General features: G+C 30.6%; 1 protein-coding gene across 1 annotated transcript in view; it reads left to right on the forward strand.

The window, feature by feature from the left end:
• Positions 1 to 21,126, forward strand: part of LOC124360324 (constitutive coactivator of peroxisome proliferator-activated receptor gamma-like) — a 79,145-nt gene that overhangs the window by 55,117 nt on the left and 2,902 nt on the right. Inside the window, exons 9-10 of the mRNA XM_046813849.1 lie at positions 6,006 to 6,212; positions 10,913 to 11,008. Coding sequence (XP_046669805.1) covers positions 6,006 to 6,212; positions 10,913 to 11,008 — 303 coding nt within the window. The remainder of the gene's footprint in view (positions 1 to 6,005; positions 6,213 to 10,912; positions 11,009 to 21,126) is intronic.

Genomic DNA, 21,126 nt, shown 5'->3' on the forward strand with positions numbered 1-21,126 from the left:
CTTTTACACAATACTTATTAGTAGAAGAAGATTAAAGTTATTATAACTGTCTTAAAAATATTACTCATACCTTGACAAATCCCGGAAGAATATATCTGAATAGACATCCTCAAATCACTGTTAAACTTCACTTTTACACAATACTTATTAGTAGAAAAAGATTAAAGTTATTATAACTGTTTTAAAAATATTACTCATACCTTAACAAATCCCGGAAGAATATATCTGAATAGACATCCTCAAATCACTGTTAAACTTCACTTTTACACAATATTTATTAGTAGAAGAAGATTAAAGTTATTATAACTGTCTTAAAAATATTACTCATACCTTGACAAATCCCGGAAGAATATATCTGAATAGACATCCTCATATCACTGTTAAACTCCACTCCAAATATGTGTGGAGACAAAACTTGAGCAGCTATAATATGTAATTTTTATTTTAAATCAAAATGGAAAAATCTGTTCTTACTACCTCAAATAAAGATTTTTGCAAGAACCTAAGATTATTTAGTAATACTGAACAATTAAATTCATTGTACATAAGATACAACACTCAATACCTTAAAGAAACTATTTAATTTTGTTACAGCTTGGCTTAAAGTGAAATTTTCTTGTCAACTCAGCTTCCTTTCTTGCTGCACTTATAAGTTTTTTGTTTTTTCTCTTCCAATTTGATTTCTATATTGTCTACTGCAACAAGGAAAGCAGTCATTAAATCAGATACTCTTGCTTGCTTCAAAAAAGCGAATGCAAAGTAGCAGGTTGTTACTTCATTGTTTTCATTGCTCCAGAATCTAACTATTATATCCATCTGCTGGCTCTGACTGATCTTATTCAGAGATTCATCGAATTTTATTCATCATGAATAAAATTAGTAATTTCCTTAATTTCATCTAGAATGGCTTCGAAAGAACGGCGCTAGACTAAAGGGATTTAAGTATCAAATTTAGATCCGTCTAGCTGCATTTTACTTAGTACATTTTCTGGAAACATATACTTCAAAATGTTTATGTCCTTTGCAGCAAATCTGTTTGACATATAGGAATAGACACACCTCAGCTATACTGTCCGGAGAATTCATCAAGTATTTGTCCATTACAGAGGGTTTTTTCCGCCTTCCTCGTACAGCTTACTTAACCCACAACAATGATGAAAATTATAATCCTATCTCTAGAGCTAAGTGTTATTTAAGTTGTAATTTAGAAAAACGAACATACTTTGAGGTCTAGTCTTAGATTACTAATCTAAGATATTCAGTCTCTAAGAAGTTAACTTAATGAGCTAGACATAATATTAGAAGAAACTAAAACTAATGTGGTTTGTCTGACTGAACATTGGCTACATGAGGACGAAATGTTAATATTTGTTCCTAATGGATTTGTACTGGCGTCATTTTACTATAGGAAACCTCCCATTAAGTGTGGTGGCTCGTCAATATTTATAAGCCTGACTTGAGTTCTAGATATCAGATTTTTAATATTTCTGATTTTTCTATTAATTTTCTGTGTGAAGTTTCTGCAATTAAGCTGCTTGATTTTAATCTTATCTTAAATGTTTATAGAACCCCTAACTCTGATTTTAATACTTTTATTGATAATTTGGATAAGTTACTGTCTTTTTTAATGATTAGAAAATGTAATTATTTTATTTTAACTGGGGATCTGAAAGTGGATATTTTAAAGTTAGAGAGTGATGATGATGTTCAGTTTTTTGTAAATATGCTTAGATCAATGGATTTATATTCCATAAATAGATTACCAACTAGAAACAAGGCCTGTCTAGAAAACATTTACACAAATATTGATAAGAATCTTATGTACTTCTATCTTATTGAAGCATCATATTTTAATATATATTGTCCTCTTGTTAATGTTAAAAGTAAAGCTAACAAAAAACTGAAATTGACATGGAACACTCCTGAAATTGAACGTATGAGGTGTATAATGATTCTCTATGATAAATGGAAAAATAGTTTTAAGTGTAAATGTGTAGCGTTTTTAAAGCTACATTGGTTGATTTGTTTTTATTAAAACTTAAATTAAATGTAAATTTTTGGGAAAGAAATATTGGAAGTTAATTTTCATTAGATTGTGAAAAGTTAGGATAAATACGAATATGTAATCCTTTGGCAAGTTAGTGCTGGTAACTTTAAATTATTAGGAAGGCGGTTCATTGCCTTGTATTGATGAGAACTTGTCTTGTGTACTACAGTTACGTTAGATCTGAGAGGGCTATTGTTTCTCAAGTTGGCGACGGCTGGGCCAATGAGAGAACACCGCAGATGTCCATCAGAAGGGGGTGGAAGGGTAACTATAAAATCTGCCAGCTCATAATTTTCGGCCCCTTTTTTGGTAATTATCGTGAGTTAGTTAATGATTTCTAAATGCGCGCCATGTTTCTAAATGATTTTCTGCGAGGGATTTTGACGTAAGCACCAAAGTTATTGTACGTTATATTGAAATAGTCTTCCAGATCTGATATTAAATTAATTTTGTTGTCGTTTTTATAGGAAAAATTAAATTTATAGGAACTTCAGAGCAATCTGCATAACTTATTCTTGATGAACAATAAAGCACAATAGAATCAAACAAGTTGCATTTGGTTCAAACTTGCAAGAAAAGTGAACTTTGTTAATAACTTTGATTGAGTTTTGGAAATTTAGTAATATATTAATACTTAATTTAAATTTTAGTTATTTCCAAGTGGTATTTGATTTTTATTTCTTGCCAAAGGATCTTTTTAATATTACTAAATGGTTTGTCAATTCTTTTGTGGAAAATAGAGAGCGATGGAATTCTGAAGCATTGAACTATTTAATTTGCCATTTTAAATAAATTCATTATTTTTATTTAGAACTGTGATTTTTATATTAGACAAACCAGATAATATTTAAAAATGTATTAATAAATTTTACTGAATATTCACTCAAAGCTTACTAATCAAAAAATATTTTGTGTCATCTTGGATGTCTGATTGATAATTTTATTCATAATATTCTGGAATATTAATACCTATAATCCAAGTCGTTATAAAATTATAAGGTTAGGTTTAAGAATTTTAAGAAGCTGTACAAAAGGGCTATCTCTAAAGAAAAAATCTGCAAATGATTCACTCATAATAAACTCCCAAATAAATGTAAAATGCTATGGCAGATAATCAGAAAGTAAGCAGGGGATTTATTTTATTCCAAAAAGTAAAGACAGTATGATACCAATAACTCCTGATATTTTAAACAATCATTTTGTAAATATTCCTGTTAATCTTGCCTTGAACTTTGATACCAATACTCACTCTTACTGTAATTTGTTGTAACAGTTCTGCAAGTAACTTTAGTTGGGACTAGTGAAGTAAGAGCAGCAGTAATTTATTGATTTAAGTGTATAAAGGAGTGAATATATTTATGGTCTACTTCTAAGGCTAGCTTGAATTTACTACACATTCTAATAATTTTCATCTTAATGTTTCATCCATGTCTGTACTTGATGTAGATGATACAACTCTTCTTTGTTCTAATGTGAATGTGTGGCAACTTATAGTACAATTAATAGTGTTCTTCAACAAGCTAAAGATTGGTATTCAGCCAACAACTTTATTATTAATACAAATAAGACTCAAAACATAATTTTTACATGCAATAATAATTTAGATTTAGACGATAACTACATTAAATCTATTAAACTCTTGGGGATAATGTCTGACGGTAAACTTAGCTGGTGGCCACTTGTGGAAGGTGTCTGTAAAAAACTTTCTAGAGAAATCTTTCTCTTACGTAAACTTAAGTACTATGTTAATTTTGAGGTATTGTAATGGACTTTTGGACTGTTCCATATACACTTTTGTTGTGGTACGGAACCCGTCTATGGGGCTCTATTGTCTCCAAAAAAAAGACAATCAGGTTAATGGCAGATCTTTCTAATCAAGAGTCCTCCAGACAGTCCTTTTTAAATTTTAAAATAATGACTCTTGCTTGAATTTACGTATATCAGAATTTAATGTATTAACAATTGAAGAATATACAATAATATATATATATATATATACTATATCGGATATTTAGTCTATTCAGATATATTGTTCCGGGATTTGTCAAGGTACGAGTAATATTTTTAAGTCAGTTATAATAACTTTAATCTTCTTCTACTAATAAGTATTGTGTAAAAGTGAAGTTTAACAGTGATTTGAGGATGTCTATTCAGATATATTCTTCCAGGATTTGTCAAGGTACGAGTAATATTTTTAAGACAGTTATAATAACTTTAATCTTCTTCTACTAATAAGTATTGTGTAAAAGTGAAGTTTAACAGTGATTTGAGGATGTCTATTCAGATATATTCTTCCGGGATTTGTCAAGGTACGAGTAATATTTTTAAGACAGTTATAATAACTTTAATCTTCTTCTACTAATAAGTATTTTGTAAAAGTGAAGTTTAACAGTGATTTGAGGATGTCTATTCAGATATATTCTTCCGGGATTTGTCAAGGTACGAGTAATATTTTTAAGACAGTTATAATAACTTTAATCTTCTTCTACTAATAAGTATTTTGTAAAAGTGAAGTTTAACAGTGATTTGAGGATGTCTATTCAGATATATTCTTCCGGGATTTGTCAAGGTACGAGTAATATTTTTAAGACAGTTATAATAACTTTAATCTTCTTCTACTAATAAGTATTGTGTAAAAGTGAAGTTTAACAGTGATTTGAGGATGTCTATTCAGATATATTCTTCCAGAATCTGTCAAGGTATGAATAATATTTTTAAGACAGTTATAATAACTTTAATCTTCTTCTACTAATAAATATTGTGTAAAAGTAACTAAGAAATCAGTCTGTGAATTTAAATTGTAGATATACAAGTCAAATTTTTTATCGTGATTGAACTTTTTCGTTTATTATAATGTTTTATTTTTGATAATATTTGCTTCTTAGTACTTCTTCCTACTATTAATAAGTAATATTCTTTTTGATTTCTTATCATGAAAACCATTATAAAATTAAATTATTTTAACGATTATATACAATCTTTCGCTTTTGTGTGTGTATCCTTTACATATTTTATACCAGTACACATTCTCAAATGAGGCTTCTTTTTACTGTGTAATAGTTAAAATAGAACTTATTTCTATATTTAGATGATTTTTTTATCGTGTCATATGTATTGTTTTACAACAGTTTGAATGATATAAGTATTTTGGAACTTTTAAAAAATGCCTTGAACTTTTTACTACCCAAGCCTTGAATAGTAAAAAAGCCTTTGCTTTCCTCCTGCTTATATTTGTGGACACCCTGAGTTTTGTAACTAGGTTATTGTGTGTCGTATTGTTTTAGTTTATGTTTAACAATGGTTATAAACATACTGTTATTTTATGCTGAGTTTTTCTAATTTTTAATATAATTTAGACTCATGTACTGTAAAAATAAACTTTTTATGTATTTTTTAACATTTGTAATCATTAAAAAATTATTCATTTTATACTACTTTGTAATTAATAATTGTATTGTTTATTTAGTAATTGTTTTTAATTGTTCTTAACTTTTGTTATATCTCTTTTTTACACTAAGCAAAATAAACAGAAACATAAGAGAAAAGAGATGAAAATTTAATATGACAACAATTTATAGAGGATTCTGGAACCACAATACTTACCTCTTGTTAATTTATTTAATTTTTATATGTGGATTTTTATAAGGGATATTACCTAATCTCACTCAGATCTTCTGTTCTCAGCTCTTCAGTTTGTGTGTGCATCTTATTCCTTGACTATTCTAAATTCATAGGTTGCGAGTTCATTTAAAGAATATATTTTGGCTTTAAATTGAGTAATAAAACATAAATGAGTTTTTGTACCATCTCTTCGAATGCTTATTTCTGGTTCGGAGAATCTTGACACTTAACAATTGTTTAATAATTTAAAAGTGTTTTAATTGACACATGTTTGAATAAAATACACACATTCCAAATCTTTTTACCTCAAAATTCCAACTCAAAATTTGCTGTGCAGGAGTTGGATTGTTTGTACGAGTGGGAGGTGAACGCCATGCTGGCCACTGCCTCATGTATCAGGCACTATGATGTGGCAATGTTGAAAGCACTGCCATCTGATCCTGTCACTGCCAGAGGTGTCAGGGTGTCCAACCTTATCATGCGCTTCACCTTTGTATTGTACTTTCTCCTAGCAGCTTGTGGCTATCCTCTCACAGAGCGTGAGGTTTGTCAAAATGTATCATTGATTTATTTAATGTAATCTATTGTTTTAATGTCACATACTCTATTAGTATTATATTTTGAATTTACAACTCTGTTGTGTTATTTTAAAAGATTGAAGTGATCTGAGTTTAGAAGGCCATGTTTTGTTGCTCTTAATATAATGGTAACTTTTAATTCGTGTGAACTTGTGTGATGATCGACACTTAGGGTCACTGAGTCTGCTTTCTCGTGTTGTTGAGCTACGTTTTTCATCATTATTGATGAATATTTTCACATTATAAATTCAGGCAACTTAAAATTACATAAGATTAAATTTTATTTGATTAAGTTATTATTAGTTTTTTTTATTTCATAATTATTATAATTATTAATTTCATTTGTATCTTTTTCAATACCTGATACAATATGTTCTAGCCTCATTTAACTTTTTTTTGTAGTAAAACTTTTCTTTAGTTTATTAATATTGTCTTTTACTATTTACTAAAACGCTATTTAGCTCCTGCAGTAATTGAGCTTTTCTGTTGGAGTGGCTGGTTGCAGTGTCATTTACCCGTACAAAATGTTGTTTCTTTATTATTTGAGCATCATGTTTGATATTATTTTAGAATGCCAGAAATGTAAACAGTAAAAACTAATACATTATTTAAGCATTAAAATTTAAAAATATCATTAGCTATTTTTTAAAGAAGTTTAAACATTGATACTAAAATCTGTGATATATACACAATAAAGACAATTTCATTTAAGTTAATACATACAGTGAATTTTTCATATATAGGATAATAAGAATGAAAACATTTTATGATAGTTTTATTAAGAAAATTGTTAAAATAAGATCATCGAAAAAGTAATTTTATAGCAATATTATTTTTTAGGCTAATAATACAAAAACATGCTAATATTTTATTTTGAAGTAAATTAAATGTATAAACAATGTGAAATATAAATGTAAGAATTTGAATGTTTTTCCTTTGTAGGCCAGGTGTTGAACCTTTGACCAATTTTTCGTTTATGATTTTATAATTTTTTTATTGATTCAAACCAACATATGTTTGCATTAATATGATTTATGGAGTTTTCCCCACAATATTTATCTATTTACATTTAATATTTGGTAAGTTTTATATTTTTTAAACATTAAAAAAAAAACCCTTACGTGGTGGTCAAACGTAAAACATAATGTTGTATCTCTGACTGGATCTTAAATAAAAAACATTTTGAGAAAAAATATGTTTAGTTGTACAAGAATGAAATTTACAGAAGTTGTATTATTACCAGTGATTCATATTTTTATGGACCTGCTAAAACAGTCACTCATCATTGTACATGGAAAAATCACCCCATACCGTAAACATCCTTTCAGTCTTGAGGACCCTCCAGCAACAAGGAAGTTAGGCTACAACCTCTTGAAACATTACGTCATAGATTTTGGAGTCTTCCATAATAAACTTTGAGCTGCTTAGTAGTTTTTTTTTTTTTCAGAAAATGTATTTTCAAATTATCCTCTTCTACAGAAATAACTTTTCCAGTGAAATATTTTGATGTAGTTTTGTTTCATAGGATAATAAGAGCGAAATCTTCTTCTTCCCAGTGGTCTGCTTCTCCATGTAAACCTATTTCTCCTAGACCTGGAATTGATAGGCATAATTTCAGACAATAAACTTCCTCCTGAAGAAATCTCTGTCAGATTCTGAGCTGTCACATTTTTCAAAAAGCTTTTTCTTGGCCTTTATCTTTAAGTGTTTAGGTTTTGCTTTGGTAGCCTGTATTTTTAATGGTAGCCAATCAATGTTGGCTTTTTTACCTAAAATTGCTTGAAAGCCTGTCACTCCGTCCTTGCTTCTCGGCATAGTGTCAAATATCTTCAATAAACATAAAAACACAAAGGACATCACTGTTTTACTAAGTAATTACTATAGATATAACATTCGTTTTGATATGTGTAATATTGTAAAGACTACTTTTTAAAATTCATTTGCTAAACGTATTACCATGACTGACATTTAAATCATAGTCCAGGCTAAATAGGAGGAGGTGTTGTACCTTTGACCTGATCAAAGAAACAACACACTTGAGTGGTCAAAGGTACAACAAGGTACCATTTTCTATTGACATTTCTACAACACTAATTTGAGATTATGAATATGGAGACTGGAGTTTATCTTAAATAGATTCTTTACAGTGTGCATACTCTATTATAATTTCATAAATACATAACAAAAAACATAACTAGAGAGAAAAGATTGTATGTAATATTTACTTTTCAGTGATGAAATTGAATAACAATTTTCTCACACTCACAATGCACATTTGGAACTACAACCAGGTAGTCTGTGCAATTAATGACCTATCTTTGAACTAAAAATACAAACTTTACCATTTCACGGCTAAGTATCAGTAAAACCTGAAGTGTTCAGAGGTACAATCGTTCAAAGGAACAACAATCTTCCCTACATTTGACCACACAAAATTAAAACAAACAATTAGACTTTTATTTTAGTATTTAGGGAGACAAATTATAACAATTCTTTTACTCTGAAAATGGTAGAAAATTTTTATATCATCAAGAATATACAGGATTGCCATAAACTACTCTGTCAAACTTCACCATTTGATTTTTCAGTTAAAAATAAATTTAAAATGTCATATAAGGTCCTATCTTGCTTAGTTTACAATCTATCTGTTTGTGTTTTAGGGGGAGAAATCGCATCTTTAAATTAATATTATTATAAAATTAAAATAACTAACAAAATTCTTCTCAAAAATAAATTGCAATAATGCCATAAATAAAAAGTATGGAACTCTGATGTATGGCAATACATTGAACCACAAAGTTAGCAACATATTTGCAAAACATGGATACACCGTAAATAAAATCAGTGAATTAATAAGTCTCCGTAAAAAACTGGATAAGGATAACTTTGTCAGCAATGGGGTTTATAAAATACGGTGTAGTGATTGTCCCAAGTACTATCTCGGAAAAACTGATAGCTCATTCGAAACCCGTTTTAAGGAACACCTTCCAGAGAATACTGATAAACAACAGTCAAATTACGCTGAACATTTCATACAATGTGGACACACACATAATATAAATGAAAACCTACAAATAATTCACAAAAAAAGGAGAGTCGATACAGTACATGATTAATGATATTGATAAAAAGTTCCACTATCACAGACATGATTTGAACCCACACTACAGGGTGGCGCATATGTCAGTTTCCCCACAAATTGGGATATTTTGTTTTGATAGGTTGGTAACAATGTTAAGTGGCTAGTGTAAAGTGTCACTCTTTGCATCTGTTATTTGTTTGTATGTGTTTTTCAAATGTTTTCAACCCAACAACAAGTTTACGTCCTTCAGTTGTGGTGGAAGCATAATAAAAATAGAGCTATAATAAAAATACTGCTATAATAATTTAACAATTTTGTGGTAAATATCCAGGTGTCACGATACCCACTCGACAGCATATGCAGAAGTTAAGTAAGAAATTTTAAAACAAAGGAAGCTTTTTAAATGCCCCGAAGTGTAGTCATCCACAATCAATTTGCAACGAAGAGAACCTGCAGACAGTTGCTCAAACTTTTGTAGCCAGTACCGGTAAATCGACTCCATACCCTACATCTTTACTCCAAGTGCTTCACAAGGATAATTCTGATAGGCAATTGGAATTCTGTATGACAATAATTATCCGCTCAGAAGCTGATTCAAACTTCTTGCGATCAATTTTGTAGTGTGATGAGGCATGTTTCAAACTAAATGGATGTGTTTCTCGGCATAACTGCCTGTACTGATCAGATGTAAATCCTCATAACGTAATCCAAGCAGAATTCAATGTGCCTGGTGTTATGTTATGGGGAGGTATTTCGAGTAGGTACTGTACTGATTGGTCCTTATTTTCTTCAAGGAAATGTTAACTCAGAAAGTTACTTATGCTTGCTGCAAGAAGTAGTAGGTCCCGAGCTTAGAAACAATCCTGTTTTCAATATTCATTCCCTCATCTGGCAACAAGATGGTGCCCCAGCACATTTCGGTATCCAAGTCTGAGATTTTTTAAATAACACATTTAATGAATGGATTGGTCGCTGTAGTACAGTTGATTGGCTTACGCGCTCGCCAGATCTGACCCCACGTTACTCTTCATTGTGGGTATTATAAAGGAGACTGTGTATGCTTCAAAACAGCAAAATCTTGACAAACTTAGAAACCTAATTAGAAATTCATTTGAACTTGTGATTTAAAAATTTGTGATACTGTTCTCAGTCATTGTATGAAGTGTATACAAAATCAAGGTGGACATTTGGAACAACTGCTCTAACACTGTGTGGTATTATGTAAGTAATTTCATGTAATCAATTTGTTTTCTTGCCTAAAAGTGTTTTATTCAATTAACCTATAATGCCTTTAAATTGCTATTCTGGGGAAACTGACATTCGCCACCCTGTATTTTTAATTCAGGTCTATAGTTCGATGTCTTAGACTGCTCAGCCATTGGTATTTCCAACTTTTCTATGGCCCTATTGTATTGATATTGATATATTAAGGGCATCATTGGTATTTTATGGAATATTGAAAGGGTTAATATTTAGAATTTTGCCTTGACCCAACCAGAAAAAAATTAACAGTTATTCAAAAATACCTTGTTAATAATAAAATATGAAATGATAAAAAATTATGTTACTGTTGTTCATTTACAGACTGATCCTAGTCTATTTTTTGATGGAAAGCTGTTTCAAGTAAAGTACAACAAATCAAAGGCTGGCTGTTCCATTGAAGAACTGTGTGACAATGAGGTTGGTATAAGATTTGTATGTAGTTTATTAAGTGAATAATAGGTATATAAGTATTTTAATAATACACATAATTATACTAATACCTATTATTCAATTAAATTAGGAGGCTGATTGTTGTCGTTCTTGATTGCTTATGAGTTTAGAGGTTACCCTATCCTAAATTCCAGAATTGTACTTCATCTATAGAAAAGATTGGAAAAGAACACTTGCTTGAATTACATTCTCAGCCACACCTATCTAAATTAATAAAATAACATTTAGAAAACGTATATACTTGTTTCGGCAGAGCGGGACTGAATAATTTTGGTCAAGCGGTAGTCATGCTTTTCTAGACGCTAATGATCACGTATTTGTTTGTTTTTCTGTTAGAACGCAATTTTGTGCCCTCCTACATCCTTATGAGCAATCATTCCGTTTCGATTTGTTATTTTTGCACACTGGAACCACAACTTAATAGCTTGTTTTTTCATTATTTACATTTTGCTATATGCACAATTTTCGTCACTTCAATGTTCTGCTTACATTCTATGTATCGTTTTCTCAACGTTTAACTGTTTATAGTTGTTGATTGAGTTTTAGTTCTTCCGCTGCCTCATAGAACAAGACAATTTGCGTAGTTCAGAAGTAGGCAGATACTTGGACTGTGATATTGAGATATCAAAGATACTCAAAGACTGACACAAAAGTGAATTATTAAAAGTAAATGAATAGTCAGTCATTGTATGTAATGTAAATAGTTTATTTTAATTATAATTTTAGTAATAACAATTGAATGCAACAGTTTTATCTAATCTCCCAGACAACTAATTCAGGAGCTCACCATAAAATCATAAAAAAGTGAAAAATGTAATAGACTGAGATCCCAGGCCCCCCAGACCTTACTTATTTTCTAAATCCCAAAATTATGAGAAATATGTGGGGTAATGTATGCTTAAGCACCTATGCATACCCGCTAGCTTCATTAGCCGGCCCGTTTACAGGTAACAGGTAAGAAAGGTACATAAAAATAAAGCTTACTAAAATTCTAACAGCTGGTTTTTGGATATTTTTTACAAAATATTGTAAGAAATCATGATCCAATATTGCCAGACACCTTTTGTGGGCGGTAACTCCCGCCAGACGCTTTAAATTTGCGTAAAAAAGTACTGCACCTTTCTTATATTCAACTTCCAATTTTTATATATAATATTCATGGGGCTATTTTAATACCTTTTGTAGGCAGCCAGACCAACCCCATGGGCCAATCGTCCCCCCAGACGCATTAAAGCTATCCTGTAAGTGTAAGCGCGACAGCATTATCTATGCGCTTGAGTGCAAGTGAGATGTACTCTATAGATTGCTTTCTCACTCTTAAAATTATGGACTATTTTGTGTATACATCTGTTTTCGCTTTTGTGATCGTGCAGGCATTGTTAAATTGAATTGCTATGTTATTTTTTTGGTTTTGGTTTTGATGAGTTTCGATATAATTATATAATATTTTTATTTAAAAATAAATTAATTACAGAATTATAAATTCGATGAAACCCAAATTATAAGAATTTGGTCTCCTAACAAATTTGTTTTTTAAATGTAAATTGGGAAAAAGGAATGCATTTTGTAATGCTGAAATGCTGAAACGGTAAGCTTTTTAAATTAATATTTATAAAACTTTTTTCATAGCTATTAATTTTATCAAATGATATTTTATTTATTTTCTGTATAATAACAATATAAAAAATAATTATTATAAACATATTTTATTTTAGAGTATATTTTATTTTTATTTTAATATTCTTTTATTATTTTAATATTCTTTTATTATTTTAATATTCGGATTCAGCATCGTTAGAATTTTCGTCCTCATCATTATGCCAGTCGTTTAATTGTGTACTGAGGTCGGCGTTATCATCATCCTCATCGTTATCCATATCGTTCTTAATTCGTCTGTAAAAACAAATAAATTCATTAAGATTTGAGTAGTTACGAATGTATAAATATAATTTAAAATGAAAATATAATACCTTCTTCAGTTTGCAACGATTCACTGACAAAGCTCGGCAACTGATCTCCATCAAACCAATGAAACTGATACTGATTGTCTTCCAATGTCCACCCGCAATTCTCAGGAGTGACATTGCTAGGAAGTTTCATATGAGCGTTGTTCCAGACGCTACCAATGTAATTTGCTCGACGAAATTGCTGCAGTAGTTCTGCCTTACACGGTGGTAAATTACTTGCATCAAAACTTTTCATTTTTTTACGGTTAAATTCTTCATTGACGTCTGGAACCGTGTAGGTATTTATGAAAAGTTGAAGCCTGGCAGCATCCACATCTACTATTCCTGGAACATTGTATACATCACAGAAGAATTTTTGTATGATGTTACATAATTTTTGTTCTGCTTCGTTATCATAAAATAAGTCCAGCTCGCTGAATTTTAGAAACGTTTCTTAGTATTAAACATTTTTTTAAATATTGAAAGGTTTTTGTTTCCCTGTTTAACAAAATGCAGGATTATAATTGCATCCAGTGATAGCATGATATCCTGGTAAGCTTCTACACAAAGTCCGTCCCAATTGGTCATATATCTTGGACAAGTCCACATAGCCTATCTCTGGTTATTTCCAGTGCCTGTAAATATCCAAATACGTGAATGTTCATTGTTTAAATCATGCATTTTACCCAGCATTATCGCTGCAATATCAGAATCAGAGCATTTGATTACAATGTTTGCCTGATCATCAATATTACAAACGTGATAAACAATTTTTGTGCCTGCTTATTCATGTTCAGGGCATGACAGTTTTTCATCGATATTAGACACAATTTTATTATTATGGACGATAAAATAATAGCATTCTTTACAAATTAAATTAATTTGTTTGTTGCCAATGAACGATACCATCTCATCAGATGCCCAGTGTGAAGTAAAAAAGTCAACAAGCGCTTGTTTGAACTTTGAATTTTTCAATTCTTTTCCAAAGTCTGCAGGTCGTACTTGATCTGGACTATCTATGGTAAAATCTAGTTGTGTACACTCTTGCCGTAAAGCTCTTTCGTAATTGTTTATTGATGGTGTAACATACTGGTCGAAAATAACGTCAAATCGCTTTGAATTCACTTGTGTTACCATTTGCAAAATTTTTTTGAAATAGCTACTTCCAAAAGTTTTTGGGACATTTTTTATTGTGTGAAGTAAGAAAAAACCATCAATTACTAAAACATTTATCCATGATAAAGTCATTGGAGTTAAAGGATGCGATAACATTTTTTCAATATCAACTTCATGATTAATTGATATCACAAGCATTCGACCAAATAGATCTCTTTGAATGTGTACTTCTTGTACTTTACCACCTATTTTTATTTATTTATTTTTTTTTTAATAATCAAGAGAAAAGTTTTCTAGTGCTATTCTTTTTATGCTCTTCTCAAATCTACTTATATCAGCTTCACATTCAGCGATAAAAGTTTTACGCCTGGTATCACAATTTTCTTTAATGTTAAGCAGGAATCTTTCAAGTGGTTCTGAAGCTGCTTTGCCGGACGAAATATTAATCAACAGATCTTTAGGTATTTCTGCGTCGAATGGGTTCATGAACGGATCAAAGGTGTCCATAAATGTTTGTAACTGGTTCACATTATTTTTGATATTATGACTGCTTAACTCAGCTAAAACATCCTGTTTTTTTTGCAAACCTAATTCTTCGTAAACGTTACTGATTATGGATGATCTAAAATCATGGCTTCGGGCCCATCGCTGGCGTGCTGAGATGGAATTTGTAAATTGTATTATTCCTGAACATATAAAAATTTGGAAATGTCAAAAATCTTATGTTCATTTTTAATCGTCAATATTTTAAATTTATTTTATATTAAATTTAAGATTCTATATGAATTATTAAAAATAATAATTAAAGAATTTATAAGCTAACTTATTGATAAATTCAAATTATTCCGATTCTTTACGCTCATTACCTGTAAGTATATTGGCAGCATCTGCGTTTATGGTCTGCTCCAGAACCAAGTCAATTGGCTGTTGTGAAAATGATTTACTTGTTCGCTGAATGCAAAACAACTTGTTGAAATTCCTCAAACAACCCTGGATGGGTTTTGGTGACGTTTAGTAAATTAGCACAGTATTTAGCTGTCCAACGAGCATAATGTGGCTGATTGCACATGAAATTGCGCATGCATATACACAAAATAGTCCATGAGTTTAAGAGTGAGAAAGCAATCTACAGAGTACATCTCACTCGCACTCAAGCTCATAGATAATGCTGTCGCGCTTACACATACAGGATAGCTTTAATGCGTCTGGGGGGACGATTGGCCCATGGGGTTGGTCTGGCTGCCTACAAAAGGTATTAAAATAGCCCCATGAATATTATATATAAAAATTGGAAGCTAGAATGTAAGTAAGGTGCAGTACTTTTTTTTGCAAATTTAAAGCGTCTGGCGGGAGTTACCGCCCACAAAAGGTGTCTGGCAATATTGGATTATGATTTCTTACAATATTTTGTAAAACATATCCAAAAACCAGTTGTTAGAACTTAAGTAAAGTAAGCTTTATTTTTATGTACCTTTCTTACCTGTTACCTGTAAACGGGCCGGCTAATGAAGCTAGCAGGTATGCATAGGTGCTTAAGCATACATTACCCCACATATTTCTCATAATTTTGGGATTTAGAAAATAAGTAAGGTCTGTGGGGCCTGGGATCTTGGACTATAAGTAAACAAATAAAAACTGGGTTTCCATGTAAAAAACATTGTGCTGTGTTTTGAATAAAAAATACTAAAACATATAAACAAAAAGTAATAGAATATTGACAGTTGCTTTTTGTTTTTGTTTTTCTTACTAAAAAAATTTGTAAATATATATGATAAAAAATTATTTGGAGAAAGCAAAAATCACTATTGTAGAGCAACCAAATAGACTAAATTGTCCTGAAAATTGACTAATTTATCTGTATCCACACTCATTCTATTAATATTTTAGTACACACATGCACTTTTGCCAAAATCAACTCAAACATTCAGTCCTAGAGAGGCTAGGTTATTTGCTTCCTCAATGTGTTAAACCCAATACAATCCTTCAGATAACATCCTCATTTTGTATAAGTGGAAATAGCATCATTTAATTTTTTAAATATAGACAAAGAAATGGTGCTCACTCTGCAGAGATTCAAACTCAGAGATCTCACCAGGTGTGAATGCTGATTATTATACCACAGAGACCTTACTTTTTATCCATTAATTACTCTATTTGGCTCTATAATTCTGTGACACATGTTTAAATAAGCAAACTAAGAAGTGATCGGAAGGAAATCCTTTTAAATAACTAACTATTCATGAAATTTATACACGTGGCAATGGCCTATTTTAATTTCAAGAAATATTGATGAATAAAAGCTAGGATTTTATATGTATATATATATATATATATATATATATATATATATATATATATATATACACTAGCTGTTACCCGTGGCTTCGCACGCAATCATTAAAACTGAAGTCCTTATATTACTTTGTAAAAGCAATTATGATGTAATATGATGGGAGTCGTATACAAATTTTAAAACGTAAGTAGGCATACATCAGGTAGATATTATTTAGGTTCATCGAAAATATTATCAGAGTTTAACTTAATTATTATATCATGTTTGGCACGTGTAGGAGCATTTCTGGTTCTAATTAATTATATACATAACGTCACAGCTGAATCTGCCTTGTCATCCCGATCAAGAAAACACAAATCTCAGATCACACTTCTCAAAACTTACTTCGGTCAAAAAGCGTATATTTGCAGTCCTTGTCATATATTTCAGGTCTAAAATATTTGCAGTACCATAGTAGAGTTTGCCTTGTTGTTCTGACGAGGAAAGAATATATATACTTACGTAAGACCGAGATGCCTACTTCGGTTAAAAAGTGCCTACTTAAGACCATTTAAATTCACTTACTTACTATGTCATAGTTTAGCTTGCCATATTGCCTCAATCAAAATACTATATACCTTCAATTATCTAGTTCTCGGAAATTTATTTTGGTCAAAATCGTGTTGGCATAGTTGAGTTTGCCTTGTCCTGATGAAGAAAATACACACATAAGTATGATAGAAAAGCCTATTACGACCTTGGGGGAAGTCCTACCTACTTCTTATGTACTTTTGGTATAAGGGGGAAATCCTTATTAAGGTTATGCAACATTCCAAAATAATCGTTATTAAAGTTTTGCGTTACACTTGTTTTTTGGACTGTAGCCAGGGAAAGAATGAATCGTTGAGATATGTTAGTATTCATTTCTCTGTTTTTCCATAAGCCATTGTTAAAATGTAATATCATAATGTCAAGGAAGCCCACCAGCTTAAAGTAACTCATGTGAAAACATTCATAACTTTGTTCATTAAGGTTAGTTTTATAACAGTATTTAATGCATTAGATGATTTTAATTCGTCACTGGCGTAATCTGGAGTAAAATTTATATATTAATGTTTTATTTACTATCTGCATTACACTACCGATCAAGCACTGTTTACTTATTATTGATAAAATTTAAATGTAATCAGATGTTTCAGAAAGTTTGTTGAACTATAGCTGTCAACAGCTGTTTAATGCCAGTTTAATTCGTTATGAAACGTAAAAACTACAATTTTTTCTGAATTCTACAATATTCCATGTAACTATTCTTAACTTTTCCTTCATAAAAACGTTCCTCGGATTTCAATGGACATTTTACAAAAAGAATTAACCGAATTGGAATTAACGCGCTAATCCAGGCGTTCTCGAGATTAGTGCTTACCAACACATTTGGTGATTCATTTTTATTTATAAGATATACATTTTAGATATATATATTTCAATTAAATTCAATTCAAAATTCTTTATTCATTTTTATGCACATGTGATACAATGAATAGTGTCAAAGTTCTAGATACTACCTAAATAATATTTACAATGTTAAGTACACCTAGTACTTAATTTAAGCAAGCATCTTGGAAACTATATAGAGAGGTGGATAGTTCCTCAATGGAATAGAGGGCTTTGTTGATCAGGTACTCTTTTAGATTTTTTTTTAACTTAGGGCCACTTTCAGTTTTTATGTTGTGGGATGTATTTTAAAACTTTGTTCCCCATGTACTGTATGTAGGTTTTTTTTTCAAAAAACTTCAACTTATGGTTCGGGATAATCTCGTATTTGCTCTAGTGTTGTAATGGTGACTGGGTCTCTTAGAATTTAAATTTAATTGTTGATTTTTTACTAGAAGGATTGATTCAAAAACATATTGTCCATAAACTGTAAAAGTTTTTAAATGTTTAAAATGTTCTTTAGCTGAATCATTATATTTCAGCTTCAGCATTATCCGTATTACCTTTTTTTGTTGTTTTAATATATTTTCCATATTTATTTGTTTAGTTGAACCATAAAGGGCTATGCAAAAAGGGATATGAGAATGAACATAAGCGAAATATAAATTTTTCAAAGTTTTTAGGTCACTGTAGAAACTCATTCTCCGTAATGCATAGACACCAGAATTTATTTTAATTAAAAGCTTATGAATGTGTTCATCCCAATTCAGATGATGATCTATTGTTAAACCTAAAATACTTGTGCTGTTTTTCTTTTCAATTTCAAATGAATCACAGACTATTGTAAGTCCCTTTAACGTTCTATTTTGCGGTGTTTTGAATTTTACAAAGTTTGTCTTTTTTTAATTTAATATTAAATTGTGGTTTTTTTAAATAATTGCCAATATTTTCTAATTCAATAAAAGTATAAATTTCTAATTCTTCTATAGATCTTGATGACATAGCTAGATTTGCATCATCGGCATATAGGCACAGTTCACTATTTGGCTCATGTGCCAAAACCTTATCTATGCCACCCAGGTAACACAGGAACAGTAGTGGTCCTAAAATAGACCCTTGGGGTATACAAAACCTTAGAGCATTACAATGAGAAGTGGCTTTAATAATTTTGTTCTGTTTTGATAAGTGTGTTATCTCTACATATTGAGATCTGTCAGAGAGGTAAGACCGAAACCATTTAAGAGCGCTGTTTGCTACTCCTAAGGTTTTTAATTTTTCTATGAGCTTAGAGTGTTTAACACTATCAAAAGCTTTTGAGATATCCATGAAGACCCCAATCGTATGTTTTCCTTTATCAACTGACTCTATAATTGTTTCGATAAATGACACAGCAGCACTCACAACTGACCTACCGGATCTAAATCCATGTTGGCCTTTATCAAATAAATTAAATGTTTCTAAAAATTCTGTTAATTGTAAATATACTGCTTTTTCATATATTTTAGATATTGTTGGTAGGACAGATATTGGTCAATAATTACAAACGTAGCCAAAGTTTCCTTTTTGTAAAATGTCCATTGAAATCTGAGAAAGGTTTTTATGAAGAAAAAGTTAAGAAAAGTTTCCTGGAATATTGTAGAATTCAGAAAAAATTGTAGTTTTTACGTTTCATAATGAATTAAACTGGCATTAAACAGCTGTTGACAGCTATAGCTATATATATATATATATATATATATATATATATATATATATATATATATAAAATTTAATTTAAATAAACATTGAATCACAAAAAGAACTTGTTCCGGGAACCCGGATTTCTCACTTGCCGGGTGAATGTGCTACTATTACATATGTACGAGTATGTATTATAAACTCTAATTATTAAGTTGTATGTACACTATTTTATAATAGAACTAGCACATACCCGAGGTTTCACCCTCAACATTCTGCAACATTTCAATGCAACATTCTGTGTATTTGATTTAGTAGCTCCCACGATTTCATTAACACTTCAGCTATTTTAGACCAAATTAGAGAAACTAAGTTAAAGTTCATAGCTTTCTTAGTTGATGTACTTGTGATGTTATACGTTAGGGTTCTATGATATTCTAATGTGGAAGTAGTGATATATCATGCATCAGGCACCCATTTTTCAGTGTTCATTATTAAGAGAACCAGAGATTAAGCGAGTTGTGAGTAACTGTAGTAATTGTTTCAGGTTTTGCTCTTATAATCCAAATTTATTATATTTCTAATGCAAAATTGGAGTTTGATATTTTGCCCTGAGAAACAATGTACAGTATATAAATTATCTCCATATAATGTTGTAATGAGGTTGGATTCAAAACAGTACAGATTTCTAAATTGGGTGGATATAGATATTGTTATTGACCATTAAATATTAAAATTAACATCAATAATACTTACATTATGACATCCATCATCCACACATAAAGATGATACATGATACAATAAAGTACATCTTGCTTTGCAATCCATGTACGCTATATCATACTATTTCTTCAGTCCAATCTAGGAGTTATATCAGTATTTATACACTTAAGCAATATTGTATACCTCATCAATGAGAAATGGATGCGCACGATGTCCCCTCAACAATTTTCTGTGGTAAAAAATACATTTAGTGTTTCGTGTATTGCTTTGTGATTTCACTTGCTATACTCACGACTAACTGCGCTTGCTTGTTTCCTGGTATTGTAGTCACAAAGGGAATAATTTGTTGAATCATGCGAATGCCCAGTTCCTCTGTGTTTTGTTCCTTTAGTTACTGTAAATATCCAGTCCCACAATGTCTGAGGTAACCAAATTCAATATCTGACGTGTACACATTCACAATTTAGTTCAGAATAATCCAGAATAAATTTATTAGTTTGCCTTGTTGCCTCAATAATAATGAAATAAGAAGTGTAGTTACATTTCTTATGTTTTCACTCTATAATGTAAACAAATTGAAAATATTAGGTAAAATTAATTTAAAATATGGTTGTGCTGTCGTAATACAATGTTTACGTAGAACAGTTGATTACATTTAACAGGCTCTTTGAATTAATATTTTGCAACTTTAGAGTCCAAGATGGTATTTTTAATTGCTTTAGAGACCAGTAGGGCATAGCCCAGAAGGGTTTTTGAAATAAGAATAGTTCTATATTCATCCCAGGATCAAATGTCCATGTAACATTTAACATGTCAGTGCAATCAGTTTAATAGTTTATACATGAAAGCCAAAAAAACAAAGGCAATTTCATATTTATAATATTATTAGGATAATAAAACTGTAAAATTTATAGGAATTT

The sequence above is a fragment of the Homalodisca vitripennis genome, chromosome 4, assembly GCF_021130785.1.
Source record: "Homalodisca vitripennis isolate AUS2020 chromosome 4, UT_GWSS_2.1, whole genome shotgun sequence".
NCBI classification, from domain to species: Eukaryota; Metazoa; Arthropoda; class Insecta; order Hemiptera; family Cicadellidae; genus Homalodisca; species Homalodisca vitripennis.